The sequence below is a fragment of the Rhopilema esculentum genome, chromosome 13, assembly GCF_057945365.1.
Source record: "Rhopilema esculentum isolate cy_ngs chromosome 13, ASM5794536v1, whole genome shotgun sequence".
Taxonomy (NCBI): Eukaryota; Metazoa; Cnidaria; class Scyphozoa; order Rhizostomeae; family Rhizostomatidae; genus Rhopilema; species Rhopilema esculentum.
In genome coordinates, this window is record NC_142827.1 from 10,284,220 (window position 1) to 10,305,412 (window position 21,193).

The following is a 21,193-nucleotide window of genomic DNA, read 5'->3' on the forward strand; positions in this document are numbered from 1 at the left end:
GGATAAATAATTGATTGAATAAATGAATTGATCAACTAATTAATTAATTAATAGAGTGTTAACACTGCTAATTTCCCAAAAAGGAATTAAAGAGTGAAGAGACCCAAAGCCTAAATAATGAAAAATATTTTAGATACTATGGGAAAACTTTTTGGCTAGACGCTAAGGATGGGTCTGTGCATGAATGACTTTCTATAGAAAATTTGGAAAGAAAATTTACTCTTAAACGTATTGTAGCAAAGATTTTAAACTTTATTAAGCAAATTAAGTAAATTGCATTTTATCGAAACTTTTATTAAAAAAATAATGTCGAAATTACGAATAATAAAATTTTTTTTTAGATAACAGTTCTCCTCCAATCGTTGCTAGAAGTGAATTTCTCAGAGCTACGAAAGCTTTGTGACACGCTCTTTAAAAAGACTACGGCGGTGATAGACATTTGAGGTTTTGTAATCCAATAGAACTTCACAACTCACTTTAGGGTAATTTCTCGGTAATGGTGAATCAAGTTAAGTGCTTAAGTCAATCATGTACAATTATGATCAATCTGTGGTTTAGGTTCAATTTTTAATGGGAGTTAATACTTTTATTCATTTAATTCTAATCTTATTGAATTTCGCAGATATATTTTTCGAAATCGGTTTGATTTCATGGAAGCAAGAAAGAAATTTTCATCATCCCAAGGCTTTGCAATAACAAAATGTGAAGACATTAAAATTGCTAAATCATAACTATCTGTAAATTCAATGTGATTTCATGCTTTTTACAATTTCGAAATTACTTTAACCAAATTTGTACAAATCATAACCAATCATCTACAAGTTCGAATAAAATTAACAATATAAGTCAAGAATAAGAATCAAATTTAACAATCAATTGAATCAACTGTATGGTATCGTAAATAACCGATCCTAGGCCTATTTCTGAACTAGTGCCTCTACTTGAATGAGTATCCACGATTACTGAATCTACATAACCTGCAACTTGTGTCGCGATTCCATTGAGAGACCAGTTGAAAAAAACATTACACTGTGTAACACTAGCCTAAAGCCAACTCTAGAGAAAGTTAGACCAACTAGAGAATTGTTGGAATGGTTCTTCGTATGCAGTTCTTTAAAGCAGCTGTACTTCTCGCAAAATAAGTCAAATTGAAAAATGTGATAAACACAGCAAACTACCTACATACAAGAACCTACAGCCTGCCACAAGCATGTAAGTGGGTTTGATTCAGAGAGTATCTTTCTGTAAATTAGAATTTGCTTTCATAATTTAGCAGCTTGTTTCTATATAATTAATCATGCTTATTGTTTTAAAGATATCAGTTATGTCCTCATTTTGGTATTTCGAGCCTCCATTAACTACATCAAAATTCATAGCTTTTCTATTTTTCAGTGTTTTATTTGTATGCGCTATATCGTCTTGGCGATTCACCAATGTAATGAAAATGTTATCCAATCTGTGCGCATCATATATCGTTAATTTTTGCTATTTCTCATTTATCTCTACGTCTGACACCAAAATAACCATCTCTTGAACACGAAATTTTTGAAAATTAGTGTGAACAAGATATTTGTAGTGTGAATAAGAAACCTTAAACACCTTTCTTAGCCTTTAAAATGTTATTCATAGGTTTTCAAATTGGGGATTTTCACTGTACAAGATTTCCTAAGATTGCCATTGGTTTAATTTTTAAGGTAGTTCTGCTCCCATTTCCCTACCTCTAGGTCACTGTGGGGTAACCTTAAAAAGTTGCCTGCCTGTAAGCGGCTAAAACGCTCCAAAAAAGAAAAATTTATTATAAAAATATTGTTTGGTTTTGTCCGTTGAAAAATAAAACAAACTGCAATTAAATGGACGTGAAACTCTGGCATGTAGAGGTCCAATTATCCAGGAAAATGGGCTGCAGCAAGTCTCGTCTTTGAGAAACGTAGGACCGGCTAATTTAGGCGACTTCTGTCATTCTTAAAGTACTTCTTTCTGTGCAGCTTGAGGGGAAATCTTTAACTACGGGATGAAAAAATTTTTCAAGAATTCTTGTTACTTAGTAAAACAACTATAACACAGTTAAGTAAAAGTATCACTTGTGGACAGAACAGTGAGAACACTCCATCTGGAGAAAACCCATAGTTGAAGAAGCCTTTAATTCTTAAAGATTTAAAGCAAGGGCAATAAAAGATTGAACCGCAGCTGCTCTTTCAAAATAAGGGTAATGATAAATAAGGAAAAATCTAATCGTTCAAAATCTGTAATGCTATGCAAGGAACACGGTGAAAAGTTTTAAGCAGTATTTAATAGTTTGGAGAAAAATCAACAAAAAGAAATGATTCCAATATATACATTTAGTGGCATCGTAGATCCATCGAGTTCAGTAACTTATTTTTAGGAGATTCTTTTAAGGCCTAGTCTACCTTCACCATGGAGATATTGGTTTCTTATCGGTCTTATTGGTTTAAGTTGCATAAGTGCTTTTTCGACAGCAATGTGCGCAATATTTAACATGAAGAAGTCTTGTAGAAGGGCCGTTTTCAAAGTGTGACACAGTTCGTACTGAAGGATATTGCCTAACTCAATACTTATTTAGAGCATAACCTTGCTTCAAACGCTCTTAATCTTTTGCTAAATACTAAGGGATGAAAACTTTACTCAAAGGATTGAGAATTAATTCTACTGGTAATCATTTAAGTAGAATGAGATTGAGGTATTTCATAAAAGATGCAAAATATTTGTGAAATTTTTGTCACATATTTTTTAACGAGATATCTCTAATATCATCGCAAGCTTATTTTCTGGATTGCAGGGACATCAATAGCATTGAAATTTGGAGGGACACAGGTAAGAAGAGGTAGGTTCTTTACAAAAAGTTATATCGAGAGAACTTCTAAGAAAAGTGGCATTTTCCCAAAAGTGAAGGAACATGGGCTCCTGGTGTCCTCCAACTCCGACCTCCTCTAGGAGGTGTTGCACAAAGTGCCCAACAGCAGAAAGCAAGCAAAAAGTCCACTTACCAGTAATTTTACCAGGATATTCCGCTTTAGACACATGACTTTTACACAGTTCCCTACGAAGGAAAGAGAGCTTTTTTGACGATGATGAAATAAATTGACATAGTTCTGTTTGCCACTTTAAGAAAACAAGAGTGACAAGTTATTATGAATCTCGGAAAGTTCTCCTAACGAGTCTTTAATACAAATCGTGCTCGATACTACAGTGTCTTATGTCTAAGACTAGAAGAAAAAAACCTAAAACAATTGAGCAGAGCCTGAACCTGCTTTAAATGTTGACAGAAAGAAAAGGATCATTCAGGATTATTACATGCATTCTATTAGAAACCTAAAAACCAAGAGAAGCGTCCCAGTACCTTCTTGCAAATGTTGGAGTTTGAGTAACAGTTTCTTTCTAAATTTGTTTAGCATCTAAACACACCGCAAAATGCAATTGGAGTTGCCAAATTGTAATGGTTCTTTGATGCTTTGATTTTCCCTTTAGATGCAACGAACAAAGCCTCAAAGCCATTTGTGGCCAGTGATTTGAAATTCTTTCTTAAAAGACAAGAAACACAAAGCCGAGATGCAGTCGCCCAGAGCCTAATTTAGATGCTGGTGGTTTAAACAACTCTCCACAGCAATTCTAAAATACGAAAAATCACACCCCCGTCTTTACAGTCAATATCTTTAAGGCAAGAATAAAGACACGCCAATATCCATAAAAGGAATGGAAATACCATCCAAATAAACTACGAAGAACTCAAGAGTACTTTCTATTCTAAATGAGTCATTTTTAGACAAAAGCAATACTAAAGACGTACCTATAGGTGCTTGAGGCCTTTAGGTATTGTCTGCATAGTTTTATCTCTTTGAAAAGCCTTCTTGCATCGTCTCCTTCAAACAGCGGCATGCTTTCACACTAGTAGCATAAGGAAAATATCAATCATAATGGTGAGCAGAAAATTCCAGCCAACCATACAGAGTAAATTCTGGAAACTTTATCAATTATTTCTGTTGATATGCTTTAAATATGCCATTGCAATTGTTAGTTTGCGAGAAAGGTAAATAAAGGTTATTTAGATTCTTGCAATTTTTCTCTTTACATCTACTTAGAAACATTGGACAATAATAGAATGCGCTCTATGAAAAAACAAAGTAGGCCACCTCTTCATCATTGTAATCTTTGGACAGCAACTTCTGAGTGATGACTTCAATGCCAGCCATTGTTTGGTATCGATGATATCTAAAAAGATTCGTAATAAGCCATTACAGTAAGGAAGAAACTCCTTTTTCAAGAGGAAGACTATTCTTTGATCTTATTCTAAGAGTGGATATGGTTATTTCAGGGACAACGGTTCATATTCTAAGAATTATATTCTTTGAACCAGGGTGTGAAAGGAGCCAAAATAATTTATATGAAACCCTTCTATTTAATATTTTCTCTAAGACACGACATTGTTTATTGATGTATTACAGAGTTTGAGGGGAGGGGGGGTTGGGGGGGGGGGGGGTAGCTAAAACATTTGCCAACGCGCAGACTACAACTGTAATTGATCCTTGGTTATCATGCGAAATTCCAAGAACCTTACTGCTTTATTAGGAGCATTTATATTTCTTTGTCTTCAAAAAGGTATTTTAACATAAGTTGCTTAATCAAAGCAAGCCAAACCGTTATTAAAATCTTGGGTTCTCCTCTGCAAGGATTTACTGTAAGTAAGACAATTTATTTCAATAAAAACTGACTTATAGCATGGTAAGCATTTGATTTAAGAAATAGTTATGCAAATGTCAGTTTTTCATCTGACACTGTATGTAAAATGGCTTTTTAAAACACTCATACCTTCCTCCGGTCTGAGTTGCAAGTAGCTGAAGAAACCGATTAGCAATGCTAGAAAATATAAAATAAGTTATGATAAATTAATAGGCAATTGGAAAATATAATCGAATAGCGAAGAGATAAATGAAACTATAACAAGAGTTAGGGCCTAAAAACAATAGTGATGAGGTAAGTCCATCATTACAATTCAAGGTAAAGCGATAGCTTCAACTACAAAGTGTTTTTCTTCAGCTGTAAGACAGAAATTTTGATAGAAATTCCAGATAGAAATGTCAGATTGAAAGAGATAAATGAAAACAATTAGGAAAGAAAGGTTATTCGATGTTAGATAGGTTGTCAACGAGATTTCGATGGAATTTTCATAGCCTAAACATGATTCCATCTGGCAGCATCAATAATTTCTACATGAGAGCGGAAGATTTTGTTGTTAAAAGCAGATATTAACAGTTCTGCCTAAAGAGTACCCAGCATCTGTGAGGCAATAACGAGTACTTCAATTATTGCAGCCTCGCAATTGCATTAAAAGGATTTCAAAGGGCAAAAAAAAATTTCACGGTTCACAGAAAGTCAAATCACAGACCGAGTACATCAAAACCCGTTAAAACTGACGAATAATCAGAACAGAGTATCAAGAATTGATCCTTTAATTGGAAAAGTTCATGCATATGATGCAACTGGTAGAAAGGTTCCTGAAATTGCAGTATTTGGGAGACACAGCACGACAAAAAAAGGAGTATCTGAATGCCCGTAGAGACTTTTATGGCGCGTACATCATAGAATAAACATTGATAAAGTTGATGGTTGAAATATTAAGTATCTGCCTTTGCAAAGTTTAATTGATGTAACAAAACATGGCATTTCCGTCCTACTTTGAAAAAGAATGAATAATATTGAAGTTGAAGAAGAGAGCAGAAAATTGCACACACTTCGTTTACAAACCAAAGACATTATAAGAATGCTGAATTTTCGTCACTTTGCCATGAAAAAAGCAAGGCTATGAATCATAGATATATTGTTATCTAGGCAACAATGAATGGTGCTGAATAATATTCTTATCGACATTTCAACATCACATAAACATGGCCTACGAACCTATCTTCACAATTGAAGGAAATTGTATGAATCTTGAGTTTCTTTTCGGCATGCAGCGTTGCTACTTCTCGCAATACACTGGATGTGCTTGTATCCTGTGAAAAATGGAATAAAAACTTGAAATTTTTGTAGCAAATGTCACATTCACTCAAACATAGAAGACTCTATATGACTTGCAAAATGGATATTTCTAAACAATATGGATCTTCTCTCTTGATTTCTAAAAGTCTCTTTCAGATTTTTGAATTTTGATTCCTTTCGAGCGGGTGAAATCAAATGTCACAACGGTTGACCAGCTGTCTGTGATTTTTTCTTTTCAGCACAATAATTAACATTACTCGTAGTCTGGCTGGGTTTGATCAACTTGTGTGTTGATAATTATGTTAGTTTTACTTCTAAAAGAATCAATTGAAGAAGAGCAGAGTGGAAAAAGCAGTTGGCACCAAGGCTGTTGACGATCTCGAACAAATATTTGGGAAAAACTGGAAAAGAGCAGGGTAGATAGGCAGGGGAGATAGCCTAGTTTGTGGAGGAATCTAGACACCCAAAATAACACGCCAAACAAAAACGCTCAATAAAAACAAAAAACAGCAGCAACAACAATTAAATACGGTATTGGCAAAATAGGATAAAGAGGGTTTATTCTAGAACTTGTTTACCACGTGAAATAAAAGATTGTATTACACTGAATGAATCCAAGAAAAAAATCAAAGCTGGAAACCTGAATCTGCAGTGTATGCGAACAGTATATTCAAAAATAGGGGTCGTAACTTGATTTAGGGTGATTTCACTTACAACGAGTGTATCCTATTTCTAATCTTGAAGCCATGTAGCTTACGTGTCTACTTTTCAGCACTAACAAGGAGAGGGAGTTACTTTCTCCCCTGAACTTTCTGATTCTACGACCCTGACTACGAGCAATAAAGAAATGACCCTCAAATCTCAAGGCGGACGAGCGACTTGTGACCAACTGCTTCTGATTAATTCGAACAAAAGCTTTAAAGTTTAAAAAATAATCCTCTGGAAACTTTTTTCGGAGAGATAGAATCCATAATTAGGCACCCAACTGGGTAAATAACAAGCTCAACTCTTTGTTTTATTCTTTATTTATCATTTAAGTGCTACTTACTGGTTTCCCGTCCGAAAGAAGGTAGATAGCATCTAGGCCTTCGACTTGAAAAGCAAGCTGCAAAACAAAACGTAATTATTTTATTTTTGCGACAAATAGATGAAAGCTTTGATAGAAATAAGCCATCCTACGCTTATAGGCACAGGACATGCGCATTAACATCTATCAGAACTGCGCATGCGTATTGAAAACAAGGACGGGTTCGATAGCCTACAGAGCAGTTAAAATACAGCCTCATGTCAACTGGTACGACCTTCTTCTACGACCTTCTTCAAACAAACCGGCGATGATAAAGTTTGTTGTTTAATTCAACAAGCAAAGCTGTTGACTTTGACAAACAGTTTTGTTTTGTGGACCAAGCAAACAGCTAAAAACTTGGACAGGAATGATTGGCTTCCAGATTCTATTTGTATTTGCTACCTAGCATCCGAAGGTAGTTCTTAGGATAATGAGAGGCTGTCCTTCCTCTTAATGGGACCTCGAATGTGACCACGCCTCGTGATTTCTACGCCTGGATTTGCAGAGAGCTGGCGACTCTCCTCACTCTGGGTGAGAGTTTGGTCATGCCAGGGACTCGAACCACGGACCCTTGGATCTGTAGTCAGCGCCTCTCGCAACTGAGCTATCCTCCCACCTAGACTGTGATGTATGGGGAATGTCTTGAAGGGCTCATGATAACATCTTAGATACTAATCTTACTCTAATTTGTCTTTCATCTGACCTTCTACACTTTAACACAGGAAATATATGGTAAATCCGGTATAAACCCTTAAATTATATCAAGACCATGTGGTTACTGGTGTTTGGTCGAACAATCAATTGCTCGGCGGGGTATGGCACACCTTTTTGTACAGAATGACACGAAAACTTCACGTTGCCAAGAAAGCTTGCTTGCTCATTCATTTCTAGCTAATTCTCTTTTCTCAAGGTATGTCATTGTATCTTTTCGCTGCTTGATTCTAAGCCAATTATTCCTGGAAGATCAATTATTCATTAAAATCTAATCATTTTATCCATAAGGATATGGTTTTTTCACGCTGTTGACGTCATAACCACCTTCTTGGCAACTGCTCTTGGCAACCGTCTTGTTGCTCTTCCTATTGAAATAACTGCTCTCATGTCCCTAGTTGCCCCTAGTTGCCTCCCCCCCTAAATCCGCCACTGTGTCCGACTAGCTGATTTTCCATGACTTGCATTATATATTTTGTAGATAAATAATAATTCCAAAAAAAAGAGACGGTAACGATGTAAGCAAATGAAAATTGACCAAAAAGGAAAAATGGTTGCACACAAAGTTTAGAAGGATTGAAATGAAAAAATTACTTGTCGAGATGACACCCTTCAATTGTTTATGCCACAGAGGACAAAAACCTCGTCTTCACCTTACTCTACATTCCCCCATAATGGCCTCGTTGAGGTATCATAGCAGAAGAGAGAAAGAAAACTGACGTTCTAACCTTTAAAGCGTCGATAGTGCATGTGCCGCCATAGGCTTCGAATTGCGAAATCCACTCGATTGCTTTTTTGCACTCCGTTTCATCAGGCCTAACCAAAATCGCCTGCCACAGCGTTGGTGCCGAGGAATATTTTATTATGCTAAAACTGTCAGAGATACACATTGATCAAAGACCGTCAAATAAACTGATCTAAGTAAAGAGAAGGTAATTTCAAACTTAGGGTTTCTTTTTCATTTTTCTTATTGTGTATACGATTTCTTCGTTGTCGATTCTTAATAAACTATATTGGCCGACATATTTTTCTCATTATTTCTTCTAAAAGTCCTGCCAGAAATGGAATATAAACTAAACAAAACCGTTATAGTTACTTTAAGTAACTTTAAAACTGATACGTTCAGTCAACCAATGAACAAACAAAGAAGCCAAACTTTGAATTAATAATAAGTTCAACATCATTGCTAATTCTGTTTACATCGTATTCCATAATAACAAATCAGGTTTTCGTAGTAGGTTACATAAATCACTACTGGTGCAGTTTTATTCTTCAAAACAAGGGCCCACGCTACGATTTTCAAGGTGGTGGGGCCAAATTCTATACATCGAACTTGAATTTAGTGCTTCAAAACAGGGACTCTATGGAAATATTTCTGATTACCAAACAAGTGGGGGGGGGGGGAGGGAAAAGATACTGTAAAGAAACCCCTATATCAAAGTCAGAAACATGCACTGATCTGGTGCCCCCTTCCAATTAATAAGGGCATCTGTGTTTTTTGCCATTGACCATTTTCGAATCATCAAATCATTAACAAGTGGACAAGGTGGTTTTTTTGACACAGTCAGATCGGATACTGGGATGGGGCGAAATTCCTGGAAAAGGTCAGCAGCGAAAGTTTACACTATTTTCATGTTTGCCCATATGTAGAGTAAAAGAAAATAATAATAAAATCAGAATCGACAGGTTCTGAAGGTTTTCCCAACCAAGCCCATTAGGCTTGGTAGTACCTGCTTTCAGAGGGGCCATTGTTCCCAAGCATGAATAAAGTTGATGAATGGCCTTAATTTCAACAATGGGACAATAAGCGCTCCCAGGAACATAGAGTAAAATGCAATACTACTCACTTGATGTTGTTAGCATGCAGTTGCTCCCAGATAATCACAGCTAACTCTTTTTTCAATTCATCTATACTTGTGACCATGGAGCCAGATACGTCCACGAGGATAATGACATTTTGTTCTATAATTGAGCCAAACACTTTTCGACTTCCTACGAAATACAGAAAAGATGCGATGAATAACCCGATAAATAAGTTTTATGTCGCAATATTTGACCGGTTCTAAATCCTGCTCGTTTGTAACACAGACGAATAAGGTTATTTTAGAATGGTTAAACAGCAAATATGAATGAAAAAACTAGTTCTCCATTAAAATAACTTGGCGAGTTGCCTTTTAATGAAACTTTTCTAAATTGAAGCTTGTAATAAACTGAGTTTATAGGCTGATAAGCCGTGGAGCAAGACTCGATCTAGATCTCAACTGAACTAGAGAAAAAATCGACGAAAAGATACGATGCCTTGTGTAATACTGTAATGACAGCTTGTCTGTTTCAAGTCATGCTTATAACACTACTTGAAGTTGTTTTGCCCTAAAAACCCTTCGTTAATAACAGAGACTTGTTTTGGTAATCATTTTTGAATTTTCCTAAATTATTTGTGACTGATTATGTTATTTTTTTTATACTAAGGAAAACAAATCATGGAAAATGCAAACAAACACAGGATTACTCTTACGATCTGAAACCTGTCAATTATATCACTAAGTTGATTAACCAATCTTTTTGCAATCCTAAACACAAAAATATTTCATAAATGCAGTTATTGTGACGGCCACATAACTGAGGGCAAGAAACTGGTATTTTCGTACGCAAACATTGGAAATGCTGCGTAACCGACAAACTACCTGTTTACAATCATGACGCGAGACGTAGCTGTTTCTGTAATTATTTTCAATTGCGAAGCATGTTGATAATACAAAGCACAGCACAAAAACAACCGGGAACTAATCGAGCCTAGCTTAACAAATCATTATGTATTGAATGGAATCCTAAAATTGTACAAGAATTTTTCATAAAAATAAACCATTAGAATTCGGATCCAAATTCGAAAGGAGATAGAAATAAACCTTTGCTTACGTCAAAGAACTCCTTATAGACTGTTTGAAGGCTTAGCACATAACTTAAAACAAATTACAGAAAAGCAGATAGAATAAAGTTGATAAGGCAGTTGACAAAAGGAATCGACTATGTTTAGAATTAAATAAGAAGTCTATTGCAAAAAATCACAAAATTGCAACAATATTAGTACAACGCCCAAAGATGTGTGTGGCAATATCAGTCTTTTTCAATTTAGAAAATTATGAAATCGTGTTTGTAATATATATGCAACTTAAGGGCTACTAGCGAAGAAATTTTGAAGAAAAAGGGGATTAAAGAGTATTAGAGGGTTATCTTTTAAAGTTCAAAAGGGAGAATCTGGTTTTGGCTTATGTTGAAATAATAAATGATACTGGCCTAATCCTTTGAGATTTCTTTTCATAATCAAACTTATTAAACCACTTGCATTTTAATTTGCCGTTTGCTCTAACTACATGGAAAAGACCGATCTGTCCAGGTTCTCTAGCGGAATATGTAAATAATAAAATGTTTGATATCATTTGGTGACTCTCTCCCGCAATGCTGGGTATCACTGAATGCTGATACCAAGGGGTATAATACGTTATGTCCCTACTGTAGCACGATCTTCCCACTATTTGGCGAAGAAAGGAATTTCATTTGGTACCGAAGCTGTCTGAAAGCGAGATCGACTTTTTAACACATAAGCACGGCTGCATATCAAAACCGTTCAGAGATAAGTTTTAGGCAGATATCAAAACAGAACAGCAGAAATTAGGAATAAAAAGTGAGAAAACACAGTTACAGTTAGTAAAAGGGCATATCTATGCGAGGCTAGTAGAAGGTTCATAAATATAATCAGTAACAATCAGAAATGAATTAGAAGAATTTTAAATGAACAAAAAGTAATATAAAGGTTTAGTCGTTCAGCTAAGATTTCATAAAAAAAGTAATATGGATGGGAAGCAAAGATTAGCTGAAGGAGATATTAGAAAACGATAGAGGTATAGCATTCATGACAGATTGTGAGCGTTTTTAGGGCCTGCTGAATTTAGTTTTCCACTTACAATTCTAATGAATCGTTTAGTTTGGCCAAATACTGTTTGAAAATTACTGTTTTACTGCTCTGTCATGAAGTGCTCGATAGACAGGGTGGTGCACTCTTTGGTGGGTAGAACAAGTCACATCTCTGAGGTTCATGCTTAATGAGGTCGGCAGGCAACTTATTACCAAAGACAAGCATTCACGTAATGATCAACTAAGATTGCAGATGCAGGGGGAATTTGATTAAAGAATTGCGCAAAACTGTGCAGTTGAAGCAGTATACCAATAAAGGTCACATGAAAACTGTAGGCACATTCTTTGATGAATTTTGACAACATAATGGATCACTTCAAATTCAATCAAATGTCAGTTCGGCCACAAACGTCGCTGTATGTGTAAGAAGAGTTTAAAAAGTTGGCTTTGAGTAATCAAATAACTGTATCTTATGATTAGCTTTCAAGTGGATTTCGCGAAATTCAGCAATATTTACACCGCAACTAATCGTTAATTTTGCTGATCCAATAAAATAGGGATAACAAGTATTACCGGGTGATACTTCATTAAGATATTATAAAACGGATTGGGAATATTTTACAAATGCCAATCAATGATGTTAAATGAGCACAAAAGGGCTGCCTGTTCATGGCGATATAGTTGAATGTCAATGGGATATTTGCATTGCGTGATGCAAACGAAACAAGGATTGTTAAAGATATGCTTATCTCAGTTTCGAGCCGAGAACGAAAAGCAAAATTCGTGAAGCCAACATGAAAATGAACTAATTGTCAGCCCCAATGACATTGGCTTGAATGACGTCATCACAAACAAAGGAACTACGGTTATAGTAAGACAAAATGCCTACTGTAACAGGAAATGCCTACGGGTACAGAAAATGCTTACGGTAACAGGAAATGCCTACGGTTACAGAAAATGCCAACGGGTACAGAAGATGCCAACGGTTACAGAAAACGCTTACGGTAACAGGAAATGCCTACGGTTACAGAAACTTCAAGGAAGATTCTGATCAAGGTCGCCAGAGGTTGCTTAATGAAAAAGAAGATCGCACTCACCGCTTAGAAGCCAATGCAGTCTTTTTACGTATCGTTTTAAGACTGAAGTTAGTTTGTCTTCATACTCCTCCAGCTCTCTTGGTTGCAATTGTAAATGCTTTGGCTTACCCTACGAAAAATTACGTGAACAAAAATCATTAATAAATGCATGCTTCAATTTTTTTCTAAAAAAATTCAATTTTTTTCGTAGAAACAGAGAAAGAATTTTTTCTCCTGAAATAGTCATATATTGAAATGGTTGAAGCAATAATTTCATGCTTGATAATTTTGATACACCAATCTAGCAATTTCATTGTGAAACGATACTTGAAGAAATAACAAATGTATCTTAAAAACGTTTATATAAAAGCCAGTTGCTTAAAATGGCACACCCATTCTATCAAGTACCCATCATTAACAAAGTTAGTGATATTTGAGACCAAGAGCGTCAACAGAGAAGCATCTTCAAAGAGAACTAGAGGACAACCTTAGGGTTAGTTGCAGCAAAAACATAAAAAACTCCACAACTTTTTATTCCACAAACCATTCCAACATAACACTACGAGATTGTTCATAAAAACATCGGCTAATCACTACATTCCAATGTCAGATGATTTCGGCTGATTTGAAGTCCCTTTTTCGATAACTCAGAGAAAAGGGAAAATGATCCAAACGAATGTTCCGCTTTGAGACACACTCGGTACAACTCAGGCGGCATGGTTGCGAGGATAATACATTAACCGAATATGTTCATCCTACAAATGACTCCTTATCGTAAACAGGACTTCATTAAAGCCGCCAGATAACGGAAAAGGATTTAAATACCGGCTGTATGTCTCATTTATCTAACCACTTAACTTTCATCCATCTCCTTCAGTCTTAAGGGCCTAAGTGGGCTGACCTGACATCAATAGAGCACTTATAGTATTTGCTTAATGGAACCACGACAATCGAAATGCAGTAAGGCACCAAAGGGAGGCGCACACGGTAGCAGTTTGTTTAAATGCATTCTAAAGATATGCCAGGGTTGCCTTTAATGGCGTAATTTACTTGCGAGAAACTGTTACTTGGTAACAATAAGAAATACAAATGAACACAGATAAAAATTTCCATGCTTCCTGGAACACCTTACTGGAAATCCTCATTCTCAAAGACTATATACAAAAAATCTAATTGTGATAAAAATTGTCCAGACTGAATTAGAAATTTGTAATACTACCCCACCACCAAAAAATACTTTATGTGCCACCTCCACCCCCAGTTGCCTACAAGTAAAAGCTATATATTAAAAATTCGTTTAGACTTACATTGAGCAGCACTGTTGGGAAAATCTCGCAATATTTTGCATTAACAGCTTTGCCCAGCGTCGACACCTTGCTTTGCGAGTGCGAGCAATCTGTGGTATTCACGGTCGAGTTGAGGTCTAGTTTCAGTTTTGATAAATTGTACTTTCGTAGCCACTGCAAAAGGAGGAGGTTAGAAAATAAGTATTTATATTCATGTAAATCAGCTGAGTAGAAGTGGGAGTCCCGAGGTGTCATTCTTGTTTATTCTCATAGTTTGTAAACAAATGACTTAACATGTATACAAAAATTTTGAGAAGGAAGCGATCTGATGAAAATTTTAGAAGCGTATTTAACCCGCAGCAAGGGATGAGCTTAGCATGCTTGCAGAATTTACAAATAGCGTAAACAGTCTGCACGCAGGCTAAACGGAGGTAAGCTCTTAGAAAAGAGAAATGCTTTAAAAGTTTCTAAACTAGAGTATGGTTCATCACTTCTCTTTTTGTTGATAGCCATTTGTTAATGTTGATAGGTATGCACGTCCCATTAAACCGCAAGTACAGCTGATAAATTTTTACTGTTTTAGTGCCAAGATGGGAAAGAGGGGCGAGAAAGATGGCGTAGAACATCAACTGGCATACGCCAAAATCACGTGCTCGCATTTCTGATTGGCCTATTTCGATCCACAACTGGGTACATATATTTCCCAGCTACGTGTTTTGATCTATGTTCTGACGTTTTCTATTCTGAAGAGCGTCAGACAAAAAGCTTGAGTATGACCCAAAATGTTTGCTTTTTTCAAAGCCAATTTTGAACAAAATAGAGTGGAACTGGAATTATTTTTCAAAATGTTGTTAATAGCCCCACCCTGTTCCCACAATACAATTGCAGTTTGTTATCAAAGTGCCTCGATTATGCAGCATTGCTTGAGTTTGGTATCAGAAATCCAGAGACATCAAATCCATCTCATCTGATAGGAGTCGCAGAAATGAGTCCTCATATTTTCTTAGTGACTATATTAGCGATAAACCGTGAACATTGGGATTTTGTCCAATGGAAACTACGCGTATTTGTTGGTCCATTTTGAATTATATTCAACGTCATCATAAGTAACAGAGTGGTAATATTGAGTATGGACCTCAAATGACAAGGAGCAGACACAAGGAATGCTAATCTGTACTAAAAATATGCTCAAGGCACTTGAAGGAACTAGGGAAGGGTTTTGCTTGAATGTTAGAGAAAACGGTTTAGCTTTAGTTGAGAAGACAAAATATGATCGATTGGTGTTCAAGTTAACAATAGTATCGATTGGAAAAGGCACATTAAATGCGTCTCTGCCAAAGGTATCTTGAGCAATTTGTCTTTTAAAGTACGCAAGAAATTTCTTCCTCTAAATTTGTTGAGCCCCACCTCCGCTACTGTTGCGCTGTATGGGGCTGTTGTAGCATTACCGAAACCTCAAAGCTTCAGAAGCTTCGAAACAGAGCTGCTAGGATCGTAACGAATAGCAATTTTTATGCCTCTAGCAAACCCCTGATTGAGAATCTAGGCTGGAATACAGTCAATGACATGATTAAACACGATAGCAGGACGATTGTGTAAAAATCTCTAAACAATTTTGCCCCCCCCCCCCCAATATATGAGCGATATGTTCATATGAAATTCTCAAAGTGCAGTTTGGCAGCTACGTAATACAGACACTGATTTAAAGCTTCCAAAGAAAAACACGAGCAATGGGCAGAAGTAATTTTCGTTTAGGGGCGCTTAACTTTTGAATAACCCTAGATTCCGAAGCTAAGAGGGCAACATCTTTTAGAAAATTATAAACTTCGCTCTAAAAATCTGTTGGTTTGTTTGTTGTGTTTTAATATCATACTTCAGGTTTTTTAACTATTGTATATACATTAATATATATATATTGAAAGAGTATCAAAAAAGTTGTGAGGGTAGAATGGGTTAATAGTGGTTGTGTAGCGTATCTTATCATGTTCAAATCTATTGTAAATGTTTATTTTATTCTATTTTATGCTGGTATTTCTTTTAGTTTAGATGCATGGCCCCTTGTAAACCAGCATTGCTGAATGGGCTACCATGCTTAAATAATTGAAAATGAAATGAAATGAAATGACATAAAGAGACCAGTGTAACCTGCTGTAGTCAGTGTTCACTCCTTGACAAAGCACAAAAAGGTTCTATTTTCAGAATAATCGTCTTGTCAAGCTTTCCTCGTGTGATTTCATTGCTTTATTGCAAACGAAGGATCGAAGCTTGTGTAAAGCAGGCCGAAAGTTAAAAATAGGTCTTTTGAAAGGAGTTTATCAGAACACAGATACCGAAGACAGTCCGGGCGGCATGCTTACTTGGGCCAAGAGCGAAATTCTGAGCTCTTATAGGTCAACTCTTCAAACAGAAAGTTTCAACCAAGATTTCAAATTCAAATCAGTCTGCGACGCAGCAAAGTCGGCACTAGATTTGAAACATAATGGCAAATGGTACAAAAATGTTAAAAGACAATGATAGAAGCAATACCCCATTGTCTCTTAGGTGTCATACATATTGTTATGGGGGGAAAATTATAAATTTCAGTACGCGCAACAAAACAACTAAGAAACAACTGCAATTTGAGAAAAGCTTAAAGTTGGCACAAAACTTCAGATGCAAATTTCAAAATTCCTAATCAAGACAACACTAATCCCCCAAAACCAATATCTAAAGCCTCAAATGTTTCGTACTGAAATGAAATACTAAGATGCATGATCAAATCTTATCCAAGCATGAAAATTACACATTTGACCCAAAATGTTAAAATTAATGACATAAAAACTCTTAAGAAAAAATGAATGCTGAAAATTACTGTAGTATCAAAAGACCAGAGTACTCAATGTCGGCCTTGGTTTCTTAAAATAAATCAGCGTAAACCTTAGAAAGAGGATCCTTTCTCTGCGATGTAAACGAAGACAGGGCATACAGCGAAGAACCCATAGACACAATGTTCTAACAAGAAACACACCAATTACATACGAATGAAGCTCACAAAGTCTCCTTAAACCTTCTTAAACTTTTGGGTGGCAGAAAATCGTGAGCGTAACAGATTCGTTTCGATTAAATTTTACTATATAATGACAGCTTATAAATATAATACGTTATCAAATAACGAATTTAACGAATTTAACTACTATCCACAGCAAAACACAAACAAGTTGATGTTGGCTTTTATGAAATCATAGGAAAAACCGAAATATTTCCTACCCTGAAACACAAAAAGGACAAAAGTTTCTTAACATGCTTAGCCAGAAGTGAGGTTTTGTTAACTCCCTGGTTTCAAGGTATTTAGTTTCAAAAAAGGTTTCTTGCCCGAAAAAGACACGACACCCCGAAAATTCAAGCGTTGTTTCATCATCGATCTTGTGGTGACCCCCGTGCATAATCAACACGATATAAAGCCTCGACTTCTTCCGTGGAGAACAGTTTATATTAGCGAAAGTAGTGGTAGGAAGGACACTACAAGTGTAACGACGTCATGGCAGCAAATAGCAGTATCGAGTTCAAGTACACATATGGAGCTTGCTATCTGGTTGCTGGTGTTATTGGGATACTTTTGAACATCAAAGAAACGAGCTGTCTATTGAGAAAATCAGTCAAGAGAAGGGCCTTTGACAATACCGTCATGAGCTTGAGTATCGCTGATTTGGTGTCGGGAATATTCTTTTCTCTCATTGGACTCGGTGTCATTTTGTTTACAAGCAACTTGTCTGATTTTCGCCTTGTACAGTACGCCGTTATTGGCCTGAACTTCTCAGTGATGGCATCGTTGAATCACGTGTTGCTGATTGCTTTGCAAAGATCCTTTGCTGCTCTCATTCCCAACAGGTTTAGCCAGGCACAGAAATCTTTTTACCTGACCATCATTCTGGTCCTGGTCTGGGTGTCGGCTTGCATATACGGTATACTCAGCTTCAAGGTGATCAAAGATTTTATACGAGTTAATTCATACGTGATTATAATCTACAGCACGCTTTCTATGTTGCTATTTGGGCCAGTGCTTTGCAAAGCTAACCAGGAATGCTTGACGGTTCACGGTGAGAGACACGGCAATGTTTGCCTATGCGGAAGAAGGGTCATGGTGCATTCTATTCTGGTGACGCTTGGGTTGTTTGTTTGTTTTTTTCCCTTTGCAGTCAACAACCTGATGCTGACACACAATGTGATCCGGGGCGCTTTTTGTGACGTCTTGGTTGCAGTCAACCCGATCATCGATTCCATGGTCTACTTTTATGTCAACAGAAGAAAAGATGGGAAGATGCGGTTAGAAGATGCAAACTTGGATCTGCAAGTTGCAGAAGAGGGAGTCCCGTTGTAAAAAGAAAGGAAGCAAAAGTACAAACTCGGATTGGTGAAAATACAGAAGGTGGAAGCAAAGAAAGCCACGTAAATACGGACAAGAAAGTGTCAAAACGGCGGGAACTGCGAATAATCGTCTTTTTCACGAGTGAACATGCCGTGCTGAAATGACAGGACATCACCTGATATGTTCAAACTCGTGAAGACTGTCAGTCACAAACGCTGTAAATATATTGCTCTTACTATTGTCAAATTCACCAAAAAGGGGGGTACTTAAAAAATGTTTTCAGATTCTATTTGGTTAGGCTTTGTGATAACTTACAGTCACAACTCGAAGAAAAAAGCGTGGGTTCATTTATGCTCGATTCCGAGGGGCAATTCACTCTTGAATCGCGTACGAGATTTTCCCTAAAACAAAAGGATTTCCAGGGATTTTCAGATAAAACAAAAGGATTTTCACAAAAAGTGTACGAGATTTTCTTGGAGTGATTTGCCCCTCGCTCGATTCCCTTTGTTCGTGTACGACCCCCGTTCCTCAGTTTCTCAGCTCCTTCCCCTTGATCGAGAGGCAATTTACTCTTGCAAATAGCGTACTAGATTTTCGCCAAAACAAAAGGATTCCTACGGATATTTTATAGAGCAATAGGATTTCCATCAAAGGTGTACGAGGTTTCCACAGAATGATTTGCCCCTCGTCCTTGATTACCTTCCCCTTCATTAGATTATCTTTAAAAGCAGTTCTCCAATCTCGCGTAAACCATGCAGAAACAAGACTTCATCTACTCAGCCCCTTTGGAGGGACGGACATATCCATGCACCTCTACTTTGGTTTAAGCACCGAAAAATATACCCACTCACTGTGTACGATTGAGAGTAATTTTCAGTTCATAACCCACTCGTTATATCAGAAAAGAGTCGAACACGAGTAATCATATGTTATCTGTACATATAGATATAATCGCAGAAACATTTAAGCATGTACTCTTGATTAAATAATATGTAATAATCACACTGATATATAAATTTTACGGTTTGGTATCTATGCTTAACGGGCAACTTGCAGTGTTGCAGGACACCTCTTTGCCGAATCAGTTCTAATTATCATTCTAATCATATGCGTAATATGTCAAAGGAAATTAGAATAAACCTATAGCTCTTTTTAAACGGCAATTCTAAAGGATTAAATTTGTTATCTGCTGTTAGAAGTTTTGCCGTCTTCTCTGTCTAGCATTACTAACTAGATCTTGTCTTGCTGGAAACCATTGAAGTCGGGCGGACGAAAAAAACTTGGAAAGCAGTACACATGAGCGTCGTACAAGGGCGCAGGGGAATTCAAGTGTCCTTATTGCACCATCCTATTGGAAAAAATTGTGGGTATTTTGTTGGGTTCGTCTTTTATAAAGAATCAAAGCCATTTGGCCCCAGGCTGTCTACCGGGGTTTGAAAATAGCGGCCTTTACATGACTAGAGTCGTACATGACTAAAATCATAGACGAGCAGCGACTTTTCCTTGTCACCAGCGACCTTTCCATGACTAGAATTAACAATGACCATTTTTGCGACAGGACACATTCTTTCCCGTTAAAGAAACATGCTGGGCTGGAACATAGTGAAAAAGACAATAGTAACAAGACGAGAAATACGTGATGTATCTACAATTCTCTTTTTGTATCTTACAAAATTTAACTTTGCTGGTTACCAGAGACTGTACAAACGAGGCAGGGGGATACCAGTGCTATTTATGGGCGTGGTCCTCCTTAGATTTCGAAAATCATTAGAATCGACGATAAAAGCAAGAAAATCAAATGCCATTTGGACAGATATGGGCAAATTGAAATGAGTGCAGAGGCTCGCCTCCTGTAGCACAAATGCATTGACTATTTGTTACAATTAGACAATATACAATCTGCACAAAACTCTGATTATCTAATGAGAAATTCTAAATGCATCAGCATCAAGTCTTTATTGATGCGCAAAACACGTAATAATCGCAAATTAGGGCATTGTACTCATAAAGAAAAATTGTAGTGTTCGGTCAACAATTCAGTTTGAAGAACGCACCACTTGCTCGGTCTATTCATGATAGGTTTGTTTGGTCGTTGTTCTTTCAAGGATCTAAATATTTGATCAGCTGACAACAGTTTTTAACTGAATCTGGATTTGCCAATGATTTTGAACTAATATTATATTGCAAACAAAAATTGTGAGCTTTTATTGAAAATCTAGTAATTTAAAAAAATGACAGTACAATAAAGCTTGTACACCATTTTGCTGGATTAAAAAAGTTTCACAGTGAAAAATACGACTGAAGATATACAAAGCGTTGAGCGTGTGTTTGTTGAAAACATAACGTATTTCCTTGACTTACCAACCGAAAAAGCTTGAATAATAAAACTTCAATATTATCTTGTAGCTTTTTACTTCGCAATAAGTTTCTTTTGTCTAGTATCTCCTACATTTTAAAATCAAGATTGCATATTGGTTAGCACAACGAACCACTCACTCCTCACCCTGACATTGGTGACTTGAGGTAATTATTCCCGTGCTTTAGAGGTACAAAGGTTTTCCTTTGTAAGAAAAGTCTGGTCTTGTGTTGACTTGATCAACTATTTACGCTCGGTCAATAAATAGAGGTTTAGCGAGACGAAAGACTTCAAAAGGCGTTTTGGACGACTTCTGTTGCTGAAAAAGTAAATCGTTGAGTCAAGTACAGGGTTTGCTGCAACAAAGAGGCCGCCCATTGCAGCCAACACATCACTGTGAGGGAAAAACAAAGTCTGGACGGCATGTGGGAAGTAGGATGCGATGAA

At 36.7% G+C, this 21,193-nt stretch overlaps 1 protein-coding gene across 2 annotated transcripts in view; it reads right to left on the reverse strand.

The window, feature by feature from the left end:
* Positions 1-680: 680 nt before the first annotated feature.
* The window catches only part of LOC135692014 (von Willebrand factor A domain-containing protein 3A), a 46,198-nt gene continuing 25,685 nt past the window's right edge, over positions 681-21,193 (reverse strand). For both annotated transcript variants that reach the window (XM_065210029.2, XM_065210030.2), the window contains 11 exons: positions 14,067-14,219; positions 12,781-12,889; positions 9,619-9,763; positions 8,500-8,644; positions 7,043-7,099; positions 5,914-6,008; positions 4,825-4,872; positions 4,149-4,227; positions 3,806-3,903; positions 3,006-3,058; positions 681-2,004 (listed from right to left, as the gene is read on the reverse strand). In XM_065210029.2, coding sequence (XP_065066101.2) covers positions 1,943-2,004; positions 3,006-3,058; positions 3,806-3,903; positions 4,149-4,227; positions 4,825-4,872; positions 5,914-6,008; positions 7,043-7,099; positions 8,500-8,644; positions 9,619-9,763; positions 12,781-12,889; positions 14,067-14,219 — 1,044 coding nt within the window. In that variant the 3' untranslated portion in view covers positions 681-1,942. The remainder of the gene's footprint in view (positions 2,005-3,005; positions 3,059-3,805; positions 3,904-4,148; positions 4,228-4,824; positions 4,873-5,913; positions 6,009-7,042; positions 7,100-8,499; positions 8,645-9,618; positions 9,764-12,780; positions 12,890-14,066; positions 14,220-21,193) is intronic.